The sequence below is a fragment of the Magallana gigas genome, chromosome 3 (genome assembly GCF_963853765.1).
Source record: "Magallana gigas chromosome 3, xbMagGiga1.1, whole genome shotgun sequence".
NCBI lineage: Eukaryota > Metazoa > Mollusca > Bivalvia > Ostreida > Ostreidae > Magallana > Magallana gigas.
In genome coordinates, this window is record NC_088855.1 from 26,918,641 (window position 1) to 26,944,833 (window position 26,193).

Consider the following 26,193-nt stretch of genomic DNA (forward strand, 5'->3'; position numbering starts at 1 on the left):
ATTATGATTTAAGGAAACATCTTGTTATTAATATACTTCATGTATAAGAAATGATCTTACTACAAAAAGATTTGAATTAAAATATTTTTAAAATCAGGTGCCTCTGACTTGGATAAATTAAAAATAATGTTGAAACTACAGCCCACTTCAAAACCTCACATACCAGGTACATGTACGTTTATATCTTAATTTGTAATTACAGGTATGTCTTCTGCCCCAACCCTTCTTCTGTAAACACAATAATGATTGCTTAGGGTGCAAGGTCATGGGCTGATTTTGAAAATAAAGAAGAAACAAAATTTTTTGAAGTTCTTGATGATAAACTAGTACTGGTTTAATTCAAGTCATTAACACTCTAATTTATAAACACATTGTATGGATACACACCAAAGCCTGCTAATTGTACAAAACTAACAGCTCCTCTATGCAATTCATATCATTAATAATCAATAACATAAGTATATCAATGGCATACAGCTTTGGTATTCAAAAAACAAAAATAATTGATTCTGAGTTAATTTTTTTTTCTTCCAAATTTGTGCAATGGACATAGACATTTTTGAATTAAAAATAATTTAACTGGTAACAGTTACAATTTACAAAACATGCTCATTAACAAAATTTACAATCCTGGTTTTTTGGGTTTTTTTTAACCAATTTCTGAATTAGGAAATATATGACCAAAGTGTGAAAAATTTGCTTTATTTGTAACACCCCCCCCCCCAAAAAAAGTAAAGTGTTTTATAACAATAGATTTCAGTGTAATTTCTATACCATATTTCTAATACACTTACAGCTATATCCAAATCTGTAGAAAAAAAAGTGTGTAAACAAAATTTTTAAAAAATTCCAAACTTTCTAAAAAATAAATCATTATGCAACAGTTAGAGATTTTATAACAATCAGATATGCACACATTTGTAATTCTTTTTTTTTTTTTAGATTAAATAAACATATTTGTGTTTTCTCTGAGATTATAAACAAACACTACACATTCTTATTTTCTCTGAGATTAAATAAACACTACACATTCTTATTTTCACTGCCATGACAGAGATAAAACACTCATTCATATAAATATTGGATAAAAGGACTCTTGACAACAAGTATATATCTAAATACATGTACACTTCAGTGCAAAGGGGATAAATTGTGTTTTTCTTTATATATACTTCTCTTGAATGTTATGTGTACTACATGTACATGCTACATAGATTTGCATATATTTCTTTGACACTTACTGTGAAAAGTAACTTTTTTAATAGTTGATATCTCGGCTTAAAAAAATCACGTCTTCAAAATTAAAACTCTTGTATAAATTGAAGCATCAATAATGGGATTTTAGGTTTTTTTCTTTACCCCTTTACACGAGTGCATGGATTTTCATTTGCATAATATATGCCTAGTACATTTTTTACATACATGTACATGTGTAAGATATTAGTATACTACATACAATAACCTGATACATTTTTATACACAATATAACAGATATCAAGTATTTTCTCAAAAACTAAGCAAAAGGTTTTTTTTCTTAATTTTGGAAAAGATTATAAGAAAATTTCATGGCACAATTTTCTTGTCAATTTTCTTAAACATTTTACCAAACATTAATGTCTGGTAAATGGTTTTCACTCTTTCAAAAATTGTATTTTTGAGTGTTTATAAATACATGTTTAGCAAGTTTTCTTTAATTTCAATTTTTATCAATTTTTTTTTATGATACATGTAGTACAAACTTTTTGTCTGAAGCAATTTCATATTTTCCCATTGGAAATAAATAATCCATTATCCAACCAATATGACAACCAAATCACAACATAAAAAAAATGCTGCAAGATGTGAAATGGTGCAATTTTACAAAGCAATCATACATTGAAAATCTAATCCAAGATTAATTTCCACCTAATCTCTTGTCTACTATTAAAAGAAAAAAATTATAAAAATAAACCACCCAAACTAGCATAGAATAAAATTGAGAAAAAATAAATCAATAAGAGTTGTACAATATAATATAGGAATTTCAAAAACTATATAACGTCCTCAGATCTAGCACTCCATCCTTTCATAGATTTCATGTTAAGGAATGTGGAAGTGGGGTCAAATCTTGTTAGTACTGGGTCCTGGTTTCATAACTAGACTGGGTGGTGGTTGTAGTGGTAGTGGCGGTACCACCGGCACTGGATCCGGCATGGTACTTGGAGGCCTGCCATTCCCTGTACATGAAGAAGGTGTCCACACAGTACAGAGCCAGGGCCGCCATTCCGAAAACCTGCAGAAGATTCAATCAATGCTGGTATTTAAATATGGAAAAAAATTGCATGGTACAAATTACCCAGTACTTTGCATGATGTAATACTGTAAACCAAATTTTATTCGCATGCGATAAATTTTTGCAAGTTAGCGAGAGCCTTGTCGTCGCGAATAATTCTCGCCGCAAACCAATCCTTTGTCTATAGTTTTTATAACAATACAGGTCTGTATAAGGCTTGGTTGCGAACATTAGTCGTCGCGAACCAGTTTATTGGCAGTCAATCCCGAAATAAGGTTGCCGCGAATAAAAATTGGTTTACAGTATCTTTCTTTTGTCTCCACTGTAATGACTGTATCAGTATGTTTTGCAAGATGGAGATAAAAATGACAGAGGTAAGTGAGGTTATTCATCTCTGCATCTCAATGCTGTGCAAATATAAATGACACTAATCATGGTTTGAAGCTTAAAATCTTAGTTCACTATCCATATATGTATTTTCTGACACTGCAGCAAACTGCCTTATTCGTACATGTGAGCAAAATCATGACAATCACACAAAATAATGTGGAGACAAGCACTGCCCAATTTATCAAACCAACTGTATCATCTGTATCACGGTTGAGTGCCATACTGGATAGGATTAGGGCACTAATTTACCGTTCTCTTTACACAGAAGTACCATGCTGATCCTCTGTTTCCTTTAATGAAAGACAGAAGAACATCGAAAAGTTATCAATCTAGTTAATGATATCTCTTTCCTTTCCTTGGCGAGCTAGGATGTTAACATTTCACACAGATCATATGTATCAACTTAAGGGATATGCAATAAAAAATAATTTCAAATTAAAGACAAAGAAATCTTTTTATTATGATGTTAAATTGGGATGGGGGGGTGGGGGAAGAAAATTTTTGGTGGATTTAAATTTGACCATTACAGTACCCAGTGAAATTGATACTGTATACAGGGAAATATTCGCCCCGTTTTATTTTTGCCCCTTTTCGCCCTGGATGTCAGAGGGCGAATTTAAGACTGTGCTAATTCTATGCTGCAAATAATATCCTTGTTAACACGACTGCATCTGGGCGAATTCAAGACGGGGCGAAATCGCTTGCAAGTGTAAAAGAACAAAAATTAAATAGGACGAAAATAACCCTGTATATAGTATTTATATTCATGTTTTTAATCATATCAACAAATCACTTATTCAAATGCATGAAAAAATAATAAAACTTCTAACATAAAAGCTATACATGCTATAAATTGCATCGTTTTTAAATGATGGGGAAAATACATGTGTGTAATTCCTTGCAAAAGTTACCTTTATGCTGTTAATTATAATACCCAATTTGATCACATAATAAAAAAAATATCTAATTTTAAACAATAAATTAATATTTGTTTTCCTGCTACATAAGTAATGCCTTCTCATGAAAATCAATCTATCACGTGATGTTGACAGCTAATTTTAGACTATTACACCAAACTTGGTGGGGGGGGGGGGGGGGTCAACACCTTCATAATGGTTGTAGTTTCATAAAGGAAAAGATATAATTTTTTCAGTAAAGCATTAATTTGTCCTACATGTATGATTACGAGTTAAATAAAGCAAAAACACACGCGTGTGAGGATGTTCATGTACATACATTTACTTCCCTTGAACAATGACATAGGCTTATGTGTTTTTCCCATAGTGCTATTTTTAGTTCATGTGGGTGTTATCCTTTTTAAACATTAAAATTAATGGTACCGTGAGAGAAAAACATTACACTCAAAATACATGTATATATTTCAAAGTAACAACTGTTAAAACTGTAAAAAAAAAATTGAGACAGATATGTATTTTGGAAAACAATAACGGCTACCTGATATCCCGCGGACAAGCGCAATGAGGTCTGTTTCGCTCCTTCTTCATCAATTATATTCATTAAGAGGCATTAGGAAAATAAACAGTTAAAATTCTATATCTTTGTATCTAGAAAGAATTAACCACTGTAATTTACAGAATATAGTGAACTTTTATAAGTAAACAAACACATTCATTTTCACTGTCATTAAAAATTGACGCAAATTATAGCGTGTATAGCTCAAACAAAACGTTTATATATGTTCACCCTGATAATTCGAATTATTTGAAGAAAAAACAAAAATAATGTGAATTTTTCAACATTTCGTAATTGATATGTTTTCTCATCAACAGCACAGCATATAAATAACAACAGTCTGCAATTAAGATTAGTCTTTGGTAACAGTAAAAGTAGGTAAAACACTTAAAATGGGCAGAATGATCATTGAGGAAAGAGCCAAAGAATTTGAAATGTGGGAGTCTGGATTGTTCCTAAGACAGGCTAGCTGTACTCATTCTAAAATATGCTCTTCATTTTGTCCTTGACATTGCTTTTAGTAATAAGCAATCTAAATCAAATGTTATTTTAACATGATTTTTTTCCTTCTATAAGTGTATCATCATTTCCATCGGCGACCTAAAACAATCCCAAAGCTCTGGGTAATATTAATCCAAACTTCATCAAGAAAATTAGCGACAGGCCTGTAGCTCAAAGTCAGAAAACTAGCGCAATTTTTTCAGACCAGGAGCTACAGACATGCAGCTACAAGAGGATGACATCATGAGCATTGTTGTTAGCAAAGGACAAGGTCTATGGTCACAACAAGAGGTCAAGACTGCTACATTGTTCTTTCACACTTGAAATTTAGATGGATATCAGTCCCCCCAATGGCAAGACAAACAAATTTATTTATTTCATATAGAAAAAAACATTACATTGCAAGGGTGAACACTTAAAACTTTGGTGCAGTGTATATATTGGCTAAGCATGAATTGATGACACGATTATATAGATGCAAATTCTCATACTGAATACTTTTAAGAGTTTCCTTCCTTTTTATGATATGATCAAGTTGAAACAACTCATGAATTTATCTTTTTAAAGACACATACTCAAAATTATAATACACAGGCTGACAGCATATATCTATTGTTTTGAATAGGGAAAAATAGCTAAAAAGCAACATAAATGTGAAATTTCCTCGTAATAGATTTTAAAATCTGATGCTAATATATCCCACACAAAAGATTAACAGTTCATGAAACATTCCCTACATGCTACAACTGAGAAAATATAGAAAGAAGTATCAAAACTGTTCATAACTACATTCAGTCTCTCTCTCTCTCTCTCTCTCTCTCTCTCTCTCTCTCTCTCATAATCAGTATTCAAGTGAGATTTATCAAATTTCAACCATATTTCAGTCAATTGGCAGAGCAAATTAAAGTAGCCTATAAATACCAAAAATGTATACTCTAGTAATTTCATGATATTATATATTGTCTCTTTCATACGGGTATTCCTGTATCCTTTCCATTATTTTACATGTATTGCATAAGAAATGAACAACAATTTTAATCTAGTATAAAAGATATATCTAAAGATATCAAGTATCAATTAAATTTTGTTTTGTCATTTTGTCTTTGATTTTCCTGTTACAGATTTCATCCTTTTGTTTTGACTAGGAAGGACAAAGCTAAGCCTTCCCTGTTTACCAAACCTATATTTCTATCTCAAATGATACATTGAATAAATCGAACCTTTATAGCAAAGCATCCTTTTGCTCTTGCATCCCCTTTTTACATTATAAATCCATTTCTGCAACTAAATTATAAAACAAGTTCATAACTTTCTATTTAGGAAAATTAAAGGGCCGTTTTGATTTGTTTTTTTTTACATCATCTTTATGGGGATTTATAAACCCACTTCAAAAAAATATGCTAATCTAAATTTAATACAAAAGCACTTCCTGAATAGAGTTCAAATATATTTTTAATCTATGAGGATTTTTAGCCTGTATAAAAGGAAAATTTGTTCAGAAGTGTAACACTGTGTTTTTTTTTGGTGAATATATCAGGGTTGTCTCTAAAAATTGAAGTAGAAGGAAGAAATAAAAAAGTACTAAGATGGGGGGTCTGGGGGTCTAGCTAATAGCTAGATTGTGTTTAAAATGCAAAAATAGCCAGGTAAATACGTCACTTTAAGTATATATAGATTAGGTGAACCTCATGACAATAGACTACCCAGTATATGGATGTGATGAAATTTATTAGCATATCAAATGAAAATGTCTATCTTGTCAAGAAAAAAATCAGCCATCAGGAATTAAAGATAGAACTTTGAAATCATGAAAAATGTCTTTGCAGATAATGAAGGCATATGGTATGTACAGTTTGAATCTGTTTACAAACTGTAAATCTTGTGACAGCCTGGTACTGATGAGTAAGAATATGAAAGATCTAGCAAGTTAACACGGCTCTTCATGTTTATAAAGGAGAATCCAATAGGACTTTCTTCTCTTAAAAAAAAACAAGATGTAATTATAATCGTGGCGATTATAACGTCTCCCAAACGAACGAGGCCATCATTGGGAGTAGGGATGACCCACATGGGTCAAACTTTACAGACAAAAAGATTAAGAACTTGATTATTTTTATTTCTGAAGTTTCATGATGTTCCCCAGGGGTCCTTTACTATACATCATGTGAACCAACATGACCCAATGAACAAGAATATATATGGTTAAGGGGTGGGGATCTTAACCGTTTTCAAGATATTCGAGCACTTCCTGTTTGAGAGGGGTCAGGACCACCCCAAGGGACCTACATACCGGTACCTTTTGATGCCCCTTGACACAAGGAACAAAAATATATATGGTTTAGGGGTGGGAAATTTAACCATTTTCAAGTTATATGTGCACTTCCTGTTTGAGGGGGGTCAGGACCACCCTGGGGCCCATGACCTACATATCATTTGATGCCCCTTAACACATGGAACAAGATTTTATGGTTTAGGGGTCAGGATTCTAACAGTTTCTGAGATTTATGGTCATTTCCAATTCCTGGGGGGTGGGGATGACCCCAAGGGTCAGATCTAATAAACCCTATATAATGCCTGTAACAGTCAATATATGATTCTGAAAACCCTTTATTATTATCTTTGTCTGTTTTCAAGTTATAACCATTTACAATAGAGTCTAAGATTTTTCCTATAAGGTTCAATGTTAGACCCCACGACCTTTTGACCCCCCAGAAAAGTAGTTGGCCAACCCCAAATGAGAAAAATCAAACCAGCGTGCACATTTAAATATGCAGGCCTATCGTATCCTAGAGATTTGCACAATTCTGTTCAGCCATCTCTGAGAAACGCGACGGACAAGTTCAGAGCGGGAAAGAAGAAAAAGAAGAAGAGGAAACCGTACAATAACAATAAGTCTCCAAACTTTGTTTGGGAGACTTAATTACCAGTGCATTCAGATTTTAATGAAATACATCAGAGGAGAACATGTATCCAGTTGCTCTTGGGTATAATAAAGAGCTATAAATATGATGTCCAGCTAAAGTAATTCTAAAACAATGTAAGTACATGTATTACAATGTATTCCTATTACAAAGGAAGATGTATATCTTTTCTGTGGTCACCTTTTAGATTAATTAAAGCGGCATTCATGAGATTATCTGCATCAAAGATTAAATAGTCATGTAAATAAAACCCCAGAAATTCAGATGTTCAAGTTTTTTGGGAGTCATCTTAATGCTTTAATGTGGTTAAACGTTGTTAACTTGTTATCCCATTAGCATCATGTAATGAAAATTCAAATTGCTACACATAATGCCAAAAAAGAAAAAAGAAAAGAAAACAATATACTCGTATAGTGTTTCTTGGGATCAATGGATAAAATAATTCATGTTAAACAAGATAAAAAATGTCTTCAATCCTTCCACTGTGTTCTCTTATCAAAGCTTAAACCAGCATTTTCTAATATTGACACAACAAAATCTCCTCATAGTTACTAGGATCAGAACATGAAGAAATGTTTTTATCTAAAGCTAAAAATCTTTTCACTACCTGACAGAAACCATGTCTAGATAGGAGTGAAATAAATCAATGAACCAATCATGTGACATTAGACATTAGAGGGCTGGGTGGTCACGGCCATTTTTAGACTAAAATGATCTCCTTGAAATGAAGAGCTCTGTATAAAGATTAATACGGAGGACAAATTCAAATTTTAACCCTAAAATATTTGGATTTTTCTTTATTATCACAAAATGATTACCAAACTAGACAACATTGAGATGGTGACCATCTCAAAGGGCCCACTTAAATAATGGACAATAGGATGAATAGCATTTCAGAGAATTTTGCTTTGACCTTGACCTACAACCTAAAATTTTTCTAGCTGGCATAAAACTTTGAATTCAATCTCATTACCCCTTACATGCAGGCATTTTTGTTCAACCTGAGCAAGATTAAGCAAATGGGAGATAATCTATGGTCTAAAACTGATTATAAAGAGATCTGGTATATTGACTTGGTTCAAATTATAAATTCACTGCACACCATTAACCCGAAAGCTCTGTTAGTGTGAAGTAGGACCAAATAGGGCCAAGTGGAGAGTATATATATGCTCTGAAAAAAGAATTTTGCAAGATCTAATATGATCTTGACACTAGACCTACAAACATCATTCAATGACACTACACACCCTTTGATTGTATGCACTCTGTGAGTGAAGTTTGAGACAGATTGGATCAAAGGGAGAAAAGATATGCTCCAGCAAGGATTTTTCATTCAAATCTGTTATGACCTACACATTTGAGCTTAAAACTTGGTTCAAGGTCACTGCACAGCCTTTACTTAAAAACTTCATTCACTGCACACCCTTTGGCCATAGGCACTCTGTGAGTGAAGTTTGAGCCAGATTTGACCAAGGAGGGAGAAGATATGATCTGAACAAGGGTTTTTCATATAATTCTGCTATGACCTTCAGCTTTGACCTAGAAACATGGTTCAAGGTCACTTTTACCTAAAGGCACTTTGTGGGTGAAGTATGAGCCAGATTGGGCAAAGGGGAGAGAAGATATGCTCCTGACAAGAGATCTTGGCCAGAGAGACGGACGAACAGACTGATCACTATAGGGTGCCCACAGATCGGGGGCGCTAATAATGTCTGATATGTTTAAAATTCTAATTAAGGCAAATCTGGTGGGTAATTTGTTTATCATGCAGTCTTTTTAAGCAAACCTAGTTCAAAGGCCGACTACTGGAAATTGGACTCACCGTGGCAGCAATAATTCCACCGTGATTATACTGGGCTCCCCGAGCCAGACAGACTATGACTGCAATAAAGATGAGGACACAGTACACGGCGTAGTATACAAACTCCTGTAAAATAAAAGTTAAAACATCCATGAAAGGGAGTCAGTTCTGCTTTATTTGTAACTGTCATACAGGTATATGCAGCTTATATAATAATTATACTATAAAAGATCTTTCTAGGAAGAATTTGAGATTTATGCACAAATTGATTTAAAACTAAATGCATTCAGAGTCCTATACAGGTACCTATAATGCTTTTTTGTAGATAAGGAGGTATTGGCCAGCTCTATGTTGTGATTTTTAATGGGTTTTTTTCTTATAAAAATTACATTATCATTCTATAATTTAAATGAACTTATTTTTTTTTCACTATCTAGATGTCTTGCAGCATAGTGCATCAGCATACTGGTATTGGTCTGCAAGTCATAAAGCTTATACATTTTTGCATTTATATAATTTTTTTTAAACTGCATATTCCTGTTAATTGTACAAAAGGACATTTTTAAAACAATGATTATATTCTGAATATAATACATTTTCATCCATGTTAATATTTCATGATATAAAATTGACAATTTAAAAGTGCCAATTTGAAAACTGATCAGTATAAAGTTCAGTCATTGAGAGCTTTGTCAATGTTTGCAAGCAGAACCCTCTCAGTAGCACAGTAATTGTTTCACAAAGTATAAATATGCATGCACTATATATTATGAAAATCAAATATCAATACTCATGTAGATGACTATTTCTCAAAGAATTGTGGAAAAATATCAACATCAAAAATGAAAAGTGGATTCGCACACTTACAATGAATACCCAGGGTCCAGGGAGCTTGGAGAAAACATTGAATAGATGAAATATGAAGAAGATGAGCGTGGTTATCAGTGCGGAGATGAAGACAAACTGGGCCCAGCCTTGTCCCAGGGGTACCCACCAGTCCACGGAGCTACAGATGAACGCAATCAGACACAGCACCTGCAACAAAGCAAACATATACCTTGTATCTGACATTGTCTGATAAAAAAGACAATATAAACATATTTGGGTATTGATACAACACAAAAAGATTTTTAATGGATGTCAATTTTGCTCAATAGAAAGCTTACTTGAATAAGAAAAATCAGGAGTTCTAGTTTTAAAAGCAATAGTTTATTGTCAAACTAGTTTTTCCAATGTCAATTTAACTTGTCCTTTCTGGGCCAAAAACTGCTAATATAACATAACATTCATCATTATTTAAGATCAAAAATAGCTGTTAATTAACAAAGTGATAAATGTTTTTAATTTCAAAATCAACTCTTGCTAATCAAATTTTTATCATAAGTATCCTATTTTATCAAATGTTCTGTCATCTCATTTTATCGAAAAAAAGAGTGTAGACACAGTAATACCAATGATCATTTCAAAGCATCCCCTTCTACGCTACATGTAAATTATACATCTGTGATTGATAAACTGTTATTGTGTACCGGTACTTCTTGAAAAACATAATTTGCAGGAAATTTTTAAAAAATAATATAAAGTGTTTCAAAAAAATCAGGAATTAAATTGATTTGCAATGTGTTACACCATTGTAACATCTAGAGAAACAAATTCAATCCAGATTTTTGTCTGGTAAAGGTTGGTCACTTGCATGCAATGACCACAACTTTTGAGTACATTGTATTTACATTACATTTCGTGTAGGCCTACAAATGCACTTCTTTCAGCTAAAGAGACCATTAAGGAAAAGCTAATCTGAGTCCCTTTAAAGTGAAAAAGGTGGATTGCAATTATTAGTGACATCATACAAACCAATTTCCTTTTTTTTTTTTTATATCTAAAACTTTATTTGTCTTGTAGTACCTATTTTTTTTTCAACAAGTCTACATTTTTAAAATGTATATTTCTGAAATCAAAATGAGGGCCAAATTAGACATCAAGTGGATCTTGTTCTTAAAAATGACACATTACAGTTGCCGCGTATTGAGTACATTACTCGTCACAACAAACTTGACTCATGCATGAGTTGACTTGGTCATTCATGATATAACAAGATGTCCCTACAGCCTTATCCTAATGTGTTGGCTGATTAATCACACAATCACAGCTTAAGAACATCCCCAAGTGAGTGACACAGGGTTTTATTTTTTCTCTAGAGCCTGCCACTGTCAAGGCAGATTTCCTAGAATCTCTCTGTCTTCAGTGACTTCAAACAGATGTACAGAACAACAGTTTGTCTTTTTTCCCTCCTGCTTGCACACAGCAATGCAAATGACACACATCAATAAAATGCTGATCAATACGCAGTGTGTTCGTCGGCTCTGGTGGGGGTTTATCCTAAGGGCCTGCTTCATGCATGCAGTGTCTATACAACCATAATTTTATTAGTATATGCAAATAATTAGAAACAGCCAAAGCATCAGAAGAATAAACCTTAACCACAGTTTATAATTTTGATGAATAAAAGTTAACCTTTACATGACAAAATGATTTGCAAATTGACTTGACCATTTTGGGACATTTACAGACATTTACAAATTAATTCTGAAAATTTTTGAAAATTTTCAACATTCTTATATTTTTTTTAATAATAAACAGGGAAGCATTTTGGTATCTCAACATATCTACATCAATGCTTTCACTCCTGTTGAATAGGACATGTACACATATTTCAATGATCCTACCATTTCTCCTATCTTTAAATAGGCCCTGAGACTGCGTAGATAGCCAGACTGTAGAGATATCCCATCACCAGTGGAGGTCGTGGTGGTCTCAGTTCTCTCCACGTATTCTGTACTCATCTTGATTCTCTACTCGTCAGCCTGTAGGGATCATCAGAAGGAAACAAAACATTTCAGTCAAGAATAACTTTTCTCTGCACCACTGCTAATGTGTTAGTGACTGATGAACTACATTGGATGGAACTCAATGAGTCACAGATAAAAGACCATACACTCTGTGTATAGATTTGATCAGTTACTAAATGACATTAGTTTATAATCTATCCACAAAGAACTGGGTACGGTAAGCAGCAAAATCGGCCCTGTTTTCAAAGTTAATGAAATTTTGAGTGAAATATTTGGAGAATTAACCGGTTTCAAAACAGTTTGATTTTTGAAAATATCTTTTACGGTTTCTATATAATAGTTATCTAAACATAGCATTGTTTATAGCTATTCAGTTAACCAAAAACGTCATGACGTCATGAAATGTATTGACAACGTTCTTCAAATAATAATTATAGAAAGGATGTTCTGGTATATAATGTAAAAAAGACATATTTAATCCATTATTTCTTTGCCTTTTGCAGTAAGGAATTAATTATGTTTCATGTTATATAAATTTATACATCATCATCATAATAGTTTGCATTCTCTCACCAGAGGTCGTGTTACGCAACTTTCGCTTGCACCTCTGACAACGCCCAATGTACAAGATTAATGTACGAACTGACTGAGACGATGGACAAAATGTATTTAAAATCAATGTATTTTTTTTTTATCTAAAATCAATTTAAATGTCGAATGCATGTGAACATCTTTCTTTCAAAGTTACTGTAAGAGCTTTTTAGCCGAGGTAAAAATTAAAAACTGCATGATTACATTATCTAGTTTGACGGATTTTTGAAAAATTGAAAGGGCAGGTTTTGCCCCCTCCAGATTGATCGCTGGTTTTATAGAAATCAGCAGTAGTGTCAACTCCTATAATCTTATAAACTTGCCCACAATGCTTGTCCTCTCTTTAAGATGATTAGACAAGAGAATGAAAACAGCAATAACCCGTGCCTGTCATCCTTGTTTTGAGCATGTGACATACTATTTCTCCAGTGTTGACAGAAGTGTAAGCTGTACAAGTAATAGCCTTCCAAAAAGCTTGCTCGACTAAACAAAATAATTCAAGGGCTACCGTATCTTATGACATGAATTTTAATTTTCGCTGTTGTTCATAAATTCATAAACGGAAGTAGAAAATTCAGTCGTTTTCCTCGATATATAGCTTATGGTGTTCCGATAAGGCCACTTCGACCTTTGCAATTTCGGGCGAAGATGCGTGGTTGCGAAGGCGAAGGTACGAAGGCGAAGGAGCGAAAGTGCGAAGATGCGACGGCGAAGCGCCTAGATGCGAAGGCGAAAGTGCGAAGTTGCGAGGGCAAAGGAGCGATACTACTTTCACTCTTTCGCCCTCGCAATTTCGCATTCTCGCCTTCGCTCTTTTGCCTTCGCCTTTTATGTTTTTGGAGCTCTCTATCGTTTAGAGATATTTTTAGCTGTATAAAATAACATCTGTGGCAGAAGATTAACTTTTGAGAATTTATTTTCAACACCCTGCGCAGATCAATATTTTCATTATTTCTAATAGGGGGGGGGGGTCTGAGGGATAACTGTACTATTGTACTAGTCGGGGGGGGGGGGGGGGGTCCGAGGCATATTTTTTGGAATTTTACTATGTGAAATCAATAATACTAAATTTTCCAGGGGTGGAGGGGGGGGGGAGGTGTCCGACCCTCTCTCCATTACTGTGTGATATTAATTTTCCGTGGGGGAAAGGGGGGGGGGGGGGGGTCCGGGCCCCTCTCCAGCTCATCCGTGCATGAAAAAGGAATGTCGCATAATTAATATGAAATGGTAATGTGTTTGAACTACGATGTTGGTTTAAGATAAACAGACAGCTGATAAGTGACGGGAGTCTGGAAGTGTATGTGTACACATTATTGCGGACATTACATTTTATGAGGAGTACATAATGATTAGGCATAGTGAGCACCGGTAAACATATATGTCACATAACACAGTAAAATATTAATAAACTTTCATAGTAAGCACAATGGCCTATAGCGCATGGGTATCAATAACATCTGAGATTAATCGGCAAACCTCGGGCGAGTACCGTGCCTGCAACAAATTCGATTCCATTGGAATCGACCGATACCTCATGCTGAATGCAATAAAAAAAAGACGAAGGCGAAAGTGCGAAGTTGCGAAGGCGAGAGTGCGAAGTTGCATGGGCGAAAGAGCGATAGTAGTATCGCTCCTTCGCCTTCGCACTCTCGCCTTCGCGTCTTCGCACTTTCGCTCCTTCGCCTTCACAATTTCGCCTTCGCAACTTCACACTCTCGCATCTTCGCCCTCAAGGCGAAAGTCGAAGTGGCCCCATCGGAACACCATAATAGCTGGAGCATGTACATGTATATCATTTGAAATTAATTTATTTCATTATTTCAAATTAATTTGAAGTGTACATGTATCAAATAATTGCATATAAGCTTGAAAGATAAAGCAGTTAAATTGTATTTGTTATATTAAAGCTGACATGAATTCATAAATACGCATTACTTCCCTTTTATCTCCGACTACCGCCATATTAGTTGTCGATTTCTATTGTTCTGCTCATCGCTTCACACCTCCTATATAAGTCCGAGAGCCCTCGTCATGCTTCACCGCATTCAGGAATTTCATACACCCGAACACGTTACCTTGGACGAAAAGACTTGTAAAAACGCGTTTTGAACAAAAATAATATGACAACCACTTCACTGGCAAGATATATCCAATAAACGACGAAACAAGACAGACTGAAATACAGGCGCAGATACTTCCGAAATTCCTCGATAATTGTAGACCGTTTCCTGTGTATGTTGTAACATCGCACATGCGCAAACTACACACTGTGGCAGATCGAGCAATGTCAATTATCGCATGGATTTATAAACGGGGAGTTTTTGTAGGAACGGATAGAAACGTTGTTACTTTCTTGGATTTACTATCATTTAGCTACTGTTTTGGATGTAGTGTCGCCAAGGTTTTTAAGAAGATGCAGATGTTATACACTCTGTATGAACGACACACGTGTTCGATGTGCATGCGAAGTAAAGCAGCACTGTCTGTGCAAAATAATACAGATACCTTGGACATCCTTTCAAAGAATAAATATATTTTGTATTTCATTGATTATTGTTTTCTTTATTCTTTATTACTACATTTTACTACAAGTACAATGTGTAGTTCATGCATTTAGAAGTATGTGCAACGTGAATGCCTCGATCGGAAAGCAACCGACCGTAACTTTATCAACCGGTATATATACCCCAGTGGCCGTAGAGGAGCGATTGAAACTAATGTGGCGACCAAATGCTTTTATGAATTCATGTCAGCTTTAAGATGGAAAATCAAAGGCCTTTTTGTCATTTCCAACGATAGGAAAGTAATAGAAACAGTTTTTTATAAAGCTGCATGTGTACACACGGTGTGCTCTAGGGTACTCTCATGATCCCGTCCACTAATCGGCACGCAGACATTATGAATTCATGTGAAGTTATCGCGCGAAGACCTGCTTTTAAATTACCGAACACCCAAAGGATTAGATCTCCAATGTTTTGAATAAATCCATTAGGAGGGGGTCAAATGATTTTTTTTTTTACATCTGTTTGTAACAACTATATATTTATACTTTAGGTTGAATGTTTTAGAAGAAATTTATCGAAAAAACACTATGCACACTTGACTACTAATTGATTAATGTACATTTAGTAAGACACGCGAGTTATATCTTTTCAAGATGAATGAAATAGATCAATTGATCAAAAATCGGGACATACCCCTGTGCGGCGATTTAATTCCTCCAGTTAATATTCCAGCGACATGAATATATATTTGACAATGTTTTAATCTGAACTGATTATTTGTTGTTAATAATGATAACCAAACACCAATTATTACCAACATTCTACCGTAATAGATAGTTTAGATCGATCAAGAAAAAATTAACGCAAGACATCCGTGAACGATGTAAAAAAAAAAGTATTTAATGCATTTTCTAGAATTAAAGTTGTCATTTAAAAAGCTAAACACAGCTAAATCTATCATAAGTTTTGAATTCCTACATTCTTACGCAAAATGTTGTATTTTTTTAAATACTGTAGAATATGTACGCGCCTAACCCCTAGACACATGTCCCGTTGCAGAGACTAATGACATCCATGTACTAGTAAATATACTGGGCGCTTAAAATGCATGCATATAGGAATATGATCACTATTATATTTTTCTTGTGAAAATATTTTTTTTAAGTTTGATTTAATTACTTCAACAGGATCGGCAAACATTCAGTGTCTGATTTACTGGTATATATTTCTGATAACGTACCAAATATATAAATCTACACAAATATAATGTTTTGAATCTGACTTCTGAATTGATAATAAAACTTTTGAAATTTTAAATGTATCTGTATAAACTCTCTCTCTCTCTCTCTCTCTCTCTCTCTCTCTCTCTCTCTCTCTCCTTTCAGCTACTTTGTGACGTCATTTGCTTACACTTGTTACGTCATTTATGTAGAGTACAACGCCACACAGATAACTTTATATTCATTAAATAGCAAATTATAAGAAATGTTGAGGTTTTTCAAAACAATATTTCTTCTTATATCCATCCTGAAATCAATATTGTATATTTCTTTTCACTACACAACAATGTTGACCATTTTATCTGCAATACACGGTATGTAATTGTGAGTAAATCAAATACACTGTGTCTAAGGACTAATAAACTAATAAAAATACTCAAATTTTCCATAGAACGGTTTTATTTTTCTTTAATTAGAGTCAATTGTCAACATAAGTCTATTTTTACAGTTAAGTATTTATTTAGGCATTGTCATGTTAAAGAAACTCATCTTACGTCTTAGCTAACCAATGAAAACATTCATTTTTTGTGCATCTTGAAAATAGAAAAAAAATAAAAAACGAAAGTGGCCGCAGTCTTGTACATATTTTTTTCCGTTTTTATGTTAATAAGCAGTCTAAAATTGTGCTATTCTGAAATATTGGTGTATGTACTCGAATGCGGCCTTATAGAAATATCAGATCAAACATTACAAAAACCCATATATTTTACAAAATCCGTAAACAAGGTCCGGTTTCCGAGTTTACAATTACCAAACGCACGTGAATTTTAGCAAACGAAAGTCTCTTTCATGCATGGGGTGTCCTACATAAATTATTCCGGCGAACATTTTAAAGATATCATGTGTTTGATTTTTCACATTTCAACAGGGCCGATATGTTATACTTAACGTACCCAGTTCTTTTTGACAAATTAATGTGCATAATACATACACATAAATACCAATTGCATCAAATTCATAGAAGAATCCATAATTAAGGCCTGCAGCCATGAAATTATTCATTAGAGCAACTAACTAAACAGTCTGCATAATATTTTTTCCATACCCTTACATTTCTTATCAAAAGTTTTAATCAACTTAAGAGATTATCATACATACAGTGTATTCTCTTCCTGTTTCTGTGCTTCCATACCACCCAGAGTAAAACACTGCATATTTTTCACAGATCACGATTCAAGATTATTTTCCAAAAAACTTAATAATGATGCAGTTTTGTCAAAATTTGAAAAGTGAAAATTAACCTCTGTTAATTTTACATGATGATGAAATTTACCATATATTTTCTTAAGTAAATTTTCTAAATTAACAAGTTTTGAAGTCCTGATGAATTCATGGATTGACTCAACAATGAAATTCATGACTAAAGATAAAACCACAACATTAGAAAATACTGATGCATATACAAATATTCATGCATATGCAATGTACATGCCCTCTGTACAAATGAGTATATATATGTTTATACATCTCATACTGTATATAATATAATATATATAATATAAAGTATACACATTAATTTATCACTCTGAAGCAAGCAAGCATTCACAACTTAATTTGTCTGCATGCACACTTGTTGAAACAGATGTAACTTAGTATATGCAGGTACACAAGTGTAACCCCCAAACCCAAGTTGTATGTCAGTTATAACTACATGTAGGCTGATCTGAAGCACAGAAGAAACAGACATTTCTGTCATAGACTGATAGTGATCCCACCACACTTAGCTGCAGAACTGTACAGGTGCTCGGTACAAGTAATTCAGATTGACAGATCAATCTGAATTTTCCTGTAAAGCAATAGTTCTGCAGATACTTTTATGTATGTACTATGTATGCATGCAGTTCTATTAAAACCTTTATATTGTAAGGATAATAGGATTGCCTTTTCATTTCTGCATGTATTTACACCCAACCCAATCCAAAATGGCAAAAAAAAAACCCACAAAAAAAATAAATAAAATAACTGTATCTGAAACAGCTTTTATATAACTAGGATGAATTTGAAATAATATATCTAGTGGAAGTAAAGTCTAATTTAACATGTTCAAGAAACTACTTCACTATATGTATCATGATAAAGTTTAGATTCATGCCCCCGGAGTTCCATTTGTAAATTGTCACTTTAAAGGCTTGCAAGGTGATACACAGGTAAAACTGTGACTCTGGTAATACGACACCATTACACCCGAGGTAATAACCAAACACTGGTGTGTCCATAGGCTACAGAGGTGAATATATACGGTACTTGCTGCATTGTAAATGTTACTAATGGTCAGGAATGTAAGGTATCCACACTACACGGCAACTTTCACAGAACGTTTCCTCTATTGTTATACAATTTAACAAGCCACTGCTCAAATGTCTCAGCTACTGCCTTATACTCATCTTTTAAAGAATTTTGAAGGAAGTGTGTGTAAAGTTTTTTAAAATTTTCTATACAAATAAAAATCTCATTTTAAATTACAAAATATTGCACTGTATTATTGCACCACAATTGATTTTTTAAAAACTATTTCCTTTGGAACAATGTCCCCAGGTCATAAATATCAAATATGCTAATTTTCCTTCCTTTTATTAGTTTTTAAATTCATAATTCAATAATTCAATTGGAAAGGGAAAAATAGCCAGTTTTATTTGCCAGCATAGTATTAAGTACACACTTCTCTCTTTTTAAACTCAAGCATCATACTTCCACCTCCATTTAAAAAAACTTAAAGTTTGAGGAAATATCTAATTCATTCATTAAAATAAATGCCATGAGATATAGAAGCATATCAATATCATCATCATTGAAATTATGGTAAAAATTCTGTGAAACTACCCAGTAATTGCTGTTTAGTGTAAAATATGTTGGTTTACCTTCTTAGCTTCTATCACTGATTCAACAGGTTCCTGCACATGCAATCTAGCTTTAATAAGCTATTTTATCCAGCCTTTTACTTAAAATAAGTGATTTTTCAGTAGGTATTGAAAGTGAAAGTTGAACTGTCGTTCAGTGATAGTTTTTCATTTTGAGCTTTTTTGTAAATACTGTTTATCAATACATGTCTCCTTCAGAGAATTTGTAATTAATGTTTTTTTGATAATATAAGGCATTTAAAACATTTCATTTAAGTTGCATTTTGAAATGTGAAATATATCAACAAACTCATGACTTTTGACTGACTCTTATAAAATAATGTGGAAACTGCTATACAATGTATAAGGAGCTTTAGATTAAGCTATTCTAAATAGCCTAATAAGGCTCTATATAGCCAATTCAAGCTTGATCAATAGATGTCGTGATCGTCCCGTTTAAAGCTATGAACATATACTATATAAAAATACCTCACTGTGCCACTATCAGCCTTTCATTATTTACATGTTAATTGGTTTACGTTGTACCCTGTGATATCATGGACTCTTACTGATTCATCTCTACTATCAATTTAATTTCACATGGGTTCAAGTTGCGTATTTAAAAGCACTTCTTCCTCTCTACACTCTTAAGTGATTATTTCATGTACCGGTAACCAAATGAATGTAAGCAGATTGTTTGTTAGACTGCATAAAGCTCATGTTTTTAACATATCTTAGACATGTTACATAGAATCAATTTTGAAAAAAAAAAAGATACGGAAATCTTTTGCCAGTAATATACAGAAATATCTGTGACTCAGTTTCGCTGAAATCAACAACACGCTATTTAGTAAAACACGAGAAAAAGATGAAAATCATTTGGTACAATCACATACGAGAAGCAATCATAAAAAAATAAATGAATTATATTTCATGCATGCTAAATTTTGCAATTTCAATACCTTGATCAATAATATGAAAATACTCCCTCGAAGTGTTTACAACCGGAACTAATAGGTAATGTTTGAAGCAATATCGGACGCGCAAATCCGGATGATAACTACGAATAAAATATTTTCGCATTTCCGATTAGGAATTTTCATGGTATATACATTTTTATTATAGTTAACGGAGATCAATAATTTGCTTTCATTTTATTGTGAACAAATACAATGGCAAATAACATACTAAGTTATGTCAAATACAATATGATTTTTGTTTTGTTTTTATTTTCATAATGCATCGATTTGTCAAAAAGACGCGCTTTGAAATAAATTGACGTTTTTAATTTCTACAAGAAGCAATTAAAGCCGTAGGTTCTAAATATTCAAAACGTTCAAAAGTCATTTATTAATTATTGATGATTTGATAACTGTGTGATGTATTTTTTTGAAAGAATTTAAAGTGCTTGAATAAGCCCTAAATCTTATTTCTAAGCTTATAATCATGCTCTAATGTCGATTCATGTAGTCTTCTTACTTTTCATTTAATCAAAATATTTATTAGGTTTGAAATTGGTAAGTGGGTTGATGCTTTGACAACTACAAGACAGATTTTTCACCAAACCATGGGAGAAACTATTGATTGTCAGCTACGTTTGTTTTTTATTCAAAGTGGGTGTACTTTTATTCATTTTTTTCTTTCATTTTTTTTTTAAATTGAGCACCAGTTTGCTAACAGTTCATGGAAATTATTACGATATATTTGAGAAGAAAAGATGAGGGGTGGGGGTCATGTAATCAATTCAAATGGTATACTAGCCTCTAATTGTCCTTTCCCGTTCCCGATGACGATAGATCACTTTCATCTGAATTTACTAAAACAATAAAATGCTTTCTTTGGTGATTCATTCGGTAACGTGGGTTATGTATTTTTTCTGCAATGTCACTACCTTCATAACCCGCATGAATCATCAAAGAAAGCATTTTATTGTTTATATTAACATCTTTCTTTAAGCTAATTGATAAATTGATTAGGAAAAGTAAGCAAAATTCAATAAATTACTGTTAATGTACGTAAGTAAATTGGCTAAAAGAAACAGCCAAATCGTCTCCTGTGAGACTTTGAGTCTGACATCGTCATGGTTTTTTCGTGCAGTCCGTGATTTTTCCTAGGTAGTTGTAGGTCTTGACCAATCGATAAACAGGTCCAAACCTATAGCGACCTACAAAATATCACGGACTGCACGTAATAATCCTAGGTCGCTATAGGTTTGGACCAATCGATAAACAGGGCGTGTCGATATCTGTCCTGTCATTTTCTTGTCAGTTTCAGCCGCTGTAGATTTCGACCAATCGATAAATGGGGCGTGTATATTTCAGTCTGGCTGTTCCTATAGAGCTATGAATTAACTTTAAGTTTCCGTAAGAAATAGAGGGAATTATACTTGGTAGATGTAAATATTTAAACAATAAGATGCTTTCTTTGGTGATTCATTCGAGATATGAAGGTAGCGACATTGCAGAAAAAATACATAACCCGCGTTAGCGGGTTATGTAAATTTTTTCTGCAATGATCGCTACCTTCATAACTCGCATGAATCATCAAAGAAAGCATTTTATTGTTTATATTAACATCTTCTTTTAACTAATTAATAAATTTATTATGAAAAGTTAGTAAAATTCACTAAATTGCTGTTAACATACAAAAGTTAATTAGCTAAAAGTAACAGCCAAATCGTCTCCTGTGAGACTTTGAGTCTGACATCATCATGACCATTTCGTGCAGTCCGGGATTTTTCTTAGGTCGCTGTAGGTTGCGACCAATCGATAAACAGGGCGTGTCAATTTCAGCCCTGTCATCACTTTCAGCCGCTGTAGATTTCGACCAATCGATAAATGGGGCGTGTAGATTTCAGTCTGGTTGTTTTTATAGAGATATGAACTAACTATAAGTTTCCGTAAGAAATAGAGGGAATAATACTTGTTAGATGTAAATATAAAGAAATACCAACGCACAAATAATAACACTGTCCTCTGGTTAAACACAAAGTTCATGTGGTTTGTGATTTATACATTTTTTTTTCAAAGTGCGTTAAATGTTTCGATAATAAACCAAACTTGATGTACACTCATATATAATACACGGTACTAAAAAAATCAAAAAGTGCGTTGTTGTTAATTTATATAATTCCAAACTGCGTTGCAACAATTCGATATAAATAATAATAAGTCTTCTTGATATAAAGGATTAAGGAATGTATAAGCCAGTAAACCTTTGTGACCTTTTAAAAATTATTGATTATGCACGAAGACTTTTGATTCGCGTTCGTTTCCAAGGTTCCATATCTATATTTTTTGTTTTGAAACATATAATATAGAAGCCAACATTGGATCTGCAAATGTACTCAAAAAGCCCCTTTAAGTCATTGGTACCCAATACATGCAATGAACGGGAAAGTGACAGGGGATACGAAATATGGGGGGGGGGGGGGCAGTATAAGAATAGGCAATTTATAACATATCAAACTAAAACTAATTAGACTGATCCATTTATGCATCAATATATTTTTTGAGCTTTATAAGAGGCATTGAAAATATATGGTTATCTGTGGTAAACAAATTGCAGTTCGAGAGAATCATGGAGGTGTATTTTGTGATGATTTACTGGTTTTCATGAATACGTATTCAAAGATACATTGGGCATACTGAATACTGTACATGCATTGTTTTTGTTAATAACAATACCGTGTATTAGTTTACATGTCTAAAACACCATATAATCCCATATCTATATAATCCATGTTTATCGGTATGTAAAAAGACGTTAGCGATATAGATCTCGCTGATAAATATACATAATATCAATATATATATATATATATATATATATATATTTGTTATACTTTCATGTTAAATACTGAAATCTGATTGGTTAAGACGCAGTTAATAATATTTACTATTACCCTCAGCGTTAGCAACGCACTTGGCAACGGGTAACATTAAAAAATGTTACATGCGCGAAAATTATGCGCGTACGGTTCGCTGTAGAATTCACGTTATTCCTATATAAAAGCAGTAAAATTTTCTTAAAAATTTTAAAAAAGACATTCAGAATAACAAAATAAATAGTGCCTGTTTGGGAGGATAACAGTTGAAATTGACACCACCCGAAAACCATTGTCAACATCCGCTTCGCGTCGGTTGACAATGGTTTTCTCGGGGTGTCAATTTCAACTGTTACCCTCCCAAACAGGCACTATTTATATAATATTTACATCTACCAAGTATAATTCTATCTATTTCTAACGATAACTTATAGTTAATTCATAGCTCTATAGAAACAGCCAGACTGAAATCTACACGCCCCGTTTTTCGATTGGTCGAAATCTACAGCGGCCGAAACTGACAAAAAAAATGACAGGACAGATATTAGCCTGGTTCCGGCCTACCCATAATGCTCCGCACAGTAGCATTATGGGTAGGCCGGAACCAGGCTAGACAGAAATCGACACGCCCTGTTTATCGATTGGTCCAAACCTACAGCGACCTAGGAAAAATCACGGACTGCACGAAATAATCATGACGATGTCAGCCTCAAAGTCTCACAGGAGACGATTTGGCTGTTTCTTTTAGCTAACGTACTTACATGTACGTACATTAACAGTAATTTGGTAAATTTTACTTACTTTTCATAATCAATTAGCTAAAATAAAGATGTTAGTATGAATTACAATAAAATGCTTTCTTTGATGATTCATTGGGTTGTGAAGGTAGCGATCGTTGCAGAAAAAACGCGGGTTATATATTTTTTTTTCTGCGATGTCGCTACGTTCATATCCCGAATGAATCACCAAAGAAAACATTTTATTGTTTAAATAAATGCATAGGCGTCGGAAGCAAATTAAGTTGGGGGGGGGGGGGGGTAGACTTTACCCAAAATCTTTCGCCAACCCTCAAAATACTAATCGTTTAGGAGGTGGGGGTGGGCGATGTAATTGTATTGTAAATTCAGAAGTAGTTTTAGAATGCTGCGGCTCAGTTTTATTTAAGCATTGAATCATTATTTTTTGAAAGATGTGGTCTCATAACTGCAACGGTGTGTGCATACAAATTGAATAACGCGCGCTAGCGCGTTATGATAATTTGATTGCACACACCGTTGCAGTTATGAGACCACATCTTTAAAAAAATAATGATTCAATGCTTATATTTACGTTTTTAAACATTTATTTCCTTCCCGCAAATATGATTTGTTTTTAAAAAGCTCTGACTTATTCAACGAGTAATGCGAAATTAACGGAAGAGCCATTGGAACAGCCGAATTATGCTGACAAAAATAGTGCACAGCGTTTTAAATTTTAATAACACAATTTTATTTTTCATTCTGTGATTTAATGAATTAACTGTTGGTATACTAAGAAATTAATCAGTTGAATTCATTTAACCGTCAAAATATATTTATATCAATGAAATATTAATCAGCGTAAGTATAAAATCAGGTCGTGATCCGGTTTGAAGTCGCGAGAAGAGTCAGTTATGTTCTTCGAGAAATACTGAAGGAATACTGAATGTATTCCTACGCACCAGATTTGGTGATTGGGTCTTCTGTGTTATGCGTAAATATCACTAGTGCAATTTAATAGAGGGAAAGAAAGTAAATGTAAATATTTAGTGTTTTATCTAACTTAACTTGGGAAACAGATCGATATAAGTTTTAATGCTTTAAAAAAATTTAAAACAAAAATTCACTATATACATTTGTTGTTGCAGTCGTAAAATCCAGCGTTTGTTTTCAGTGTTAAGTTTAGTTTACATCAGTAAAATATAGGCTACAGAGTAAAATATTCATGTAGTATATCAGCTGTGAAGCTAATACTATGTTTTGCTCGTTATTTTGTGAATTTTGCAGCATACGTAAACTAGACATACATGTAGTTAAGATGATGACCATCTCAAAGAGCCCCATGTAAATAAAGGGCATATGATGAAAGTTTTTTTTTATTCAAGGTCACTGCTAACCTCTTACCTACAGACATTCTTTTGGTTTAATCTTAACATGAATGATTTGGGAGAGAAATTAAAGGTCACCGGAAACATGTAAAACAACTTTACAAATTGAAATCCAAGATCAAAATTGAAATCTAAGATCAACAGTAAAAAACACGGTGTTCCCAAAAAAAGAAACATGGTTCAAGGTCACTGCACACCCTTTACCCTAAAGTACTCTTTATTTGAAATATGAGTCAGATGGGGCTTAGGGAGAGAATTTATAATCTTGAAAAGGATTTTCAACACAGTCTGATATGACCTTGAACCTTATAAACTTCATTAAGGTTACTACACACTATTTAATCAAACACTTCATGGGTGGAGTATGAACAAAAGGAAAAGAATACACGATCCGGACATGGATTTTTCCTATAATTCTGTTATGACCTTATTAACAATAAATCAATTATTGATTTGATTTAAGGTCAAAGCATGCACATCCTTTACTCAAAATGTCTGTGGGTGGTGTATGAGCCAGATTTGGCCAAAGTGGGAGAAAATATGCTCCAGACAAGTGATCACTATAGAGCGCCCTCAGAGTGGGGCTCTAATAACCTATATCAGATGGCCCTGTGTATGAAATTATGATATGATTCAAGTTAAAGTTAAATTCTATAAGGTTTGCTACTTAAATGTGCCAAACCTTATCAACCAATAAATGCTCAAGTAGCTATTACATATACCTGGTAATCTAAGGAGTTTATTCTTTTATTACAACATTAAATTAAACCTGTCTGTTAAATGCCTGTGAAAAACATACATTTATTGAAAATGTTAACTTCAG

General features: G+C 33.5%; 1 protein-coding gene across 1 annotated transcript; it reads right to left on the reverse strand.

Annotated features, from left to right (window-relative positions):
* Positions 1–507: 507 nt before the first annotated feature.
* Positions 508–20,482, reverse strand: LOC105327156 (CKLF-like MARVEL transmembrane domain-containing protein 7). Its single transcript, XM_011427469.4, has 5 exons — positions 20,382–20,482; positions 12,085–12,222; positions 10,226–10,393; positions 9,380–9,484; positions 508–2,272 (listed from the first exon to the last, which is right to left on the reverse strand). Exons 2-5 carry the CDS (start codon positions 12,199–12,201, stop codon positions 2,111–2,113), a joined length of 552 nt encoding a protein of 183 aa, XP_011425771.3. The 5' UTR covers positions 12,202–12,222; positions 20,382–20,482; the 3' UTR covers positions 508–2,110.
* Positions 20,483–26,193: the final 5,711 nt, after the last annotated feature.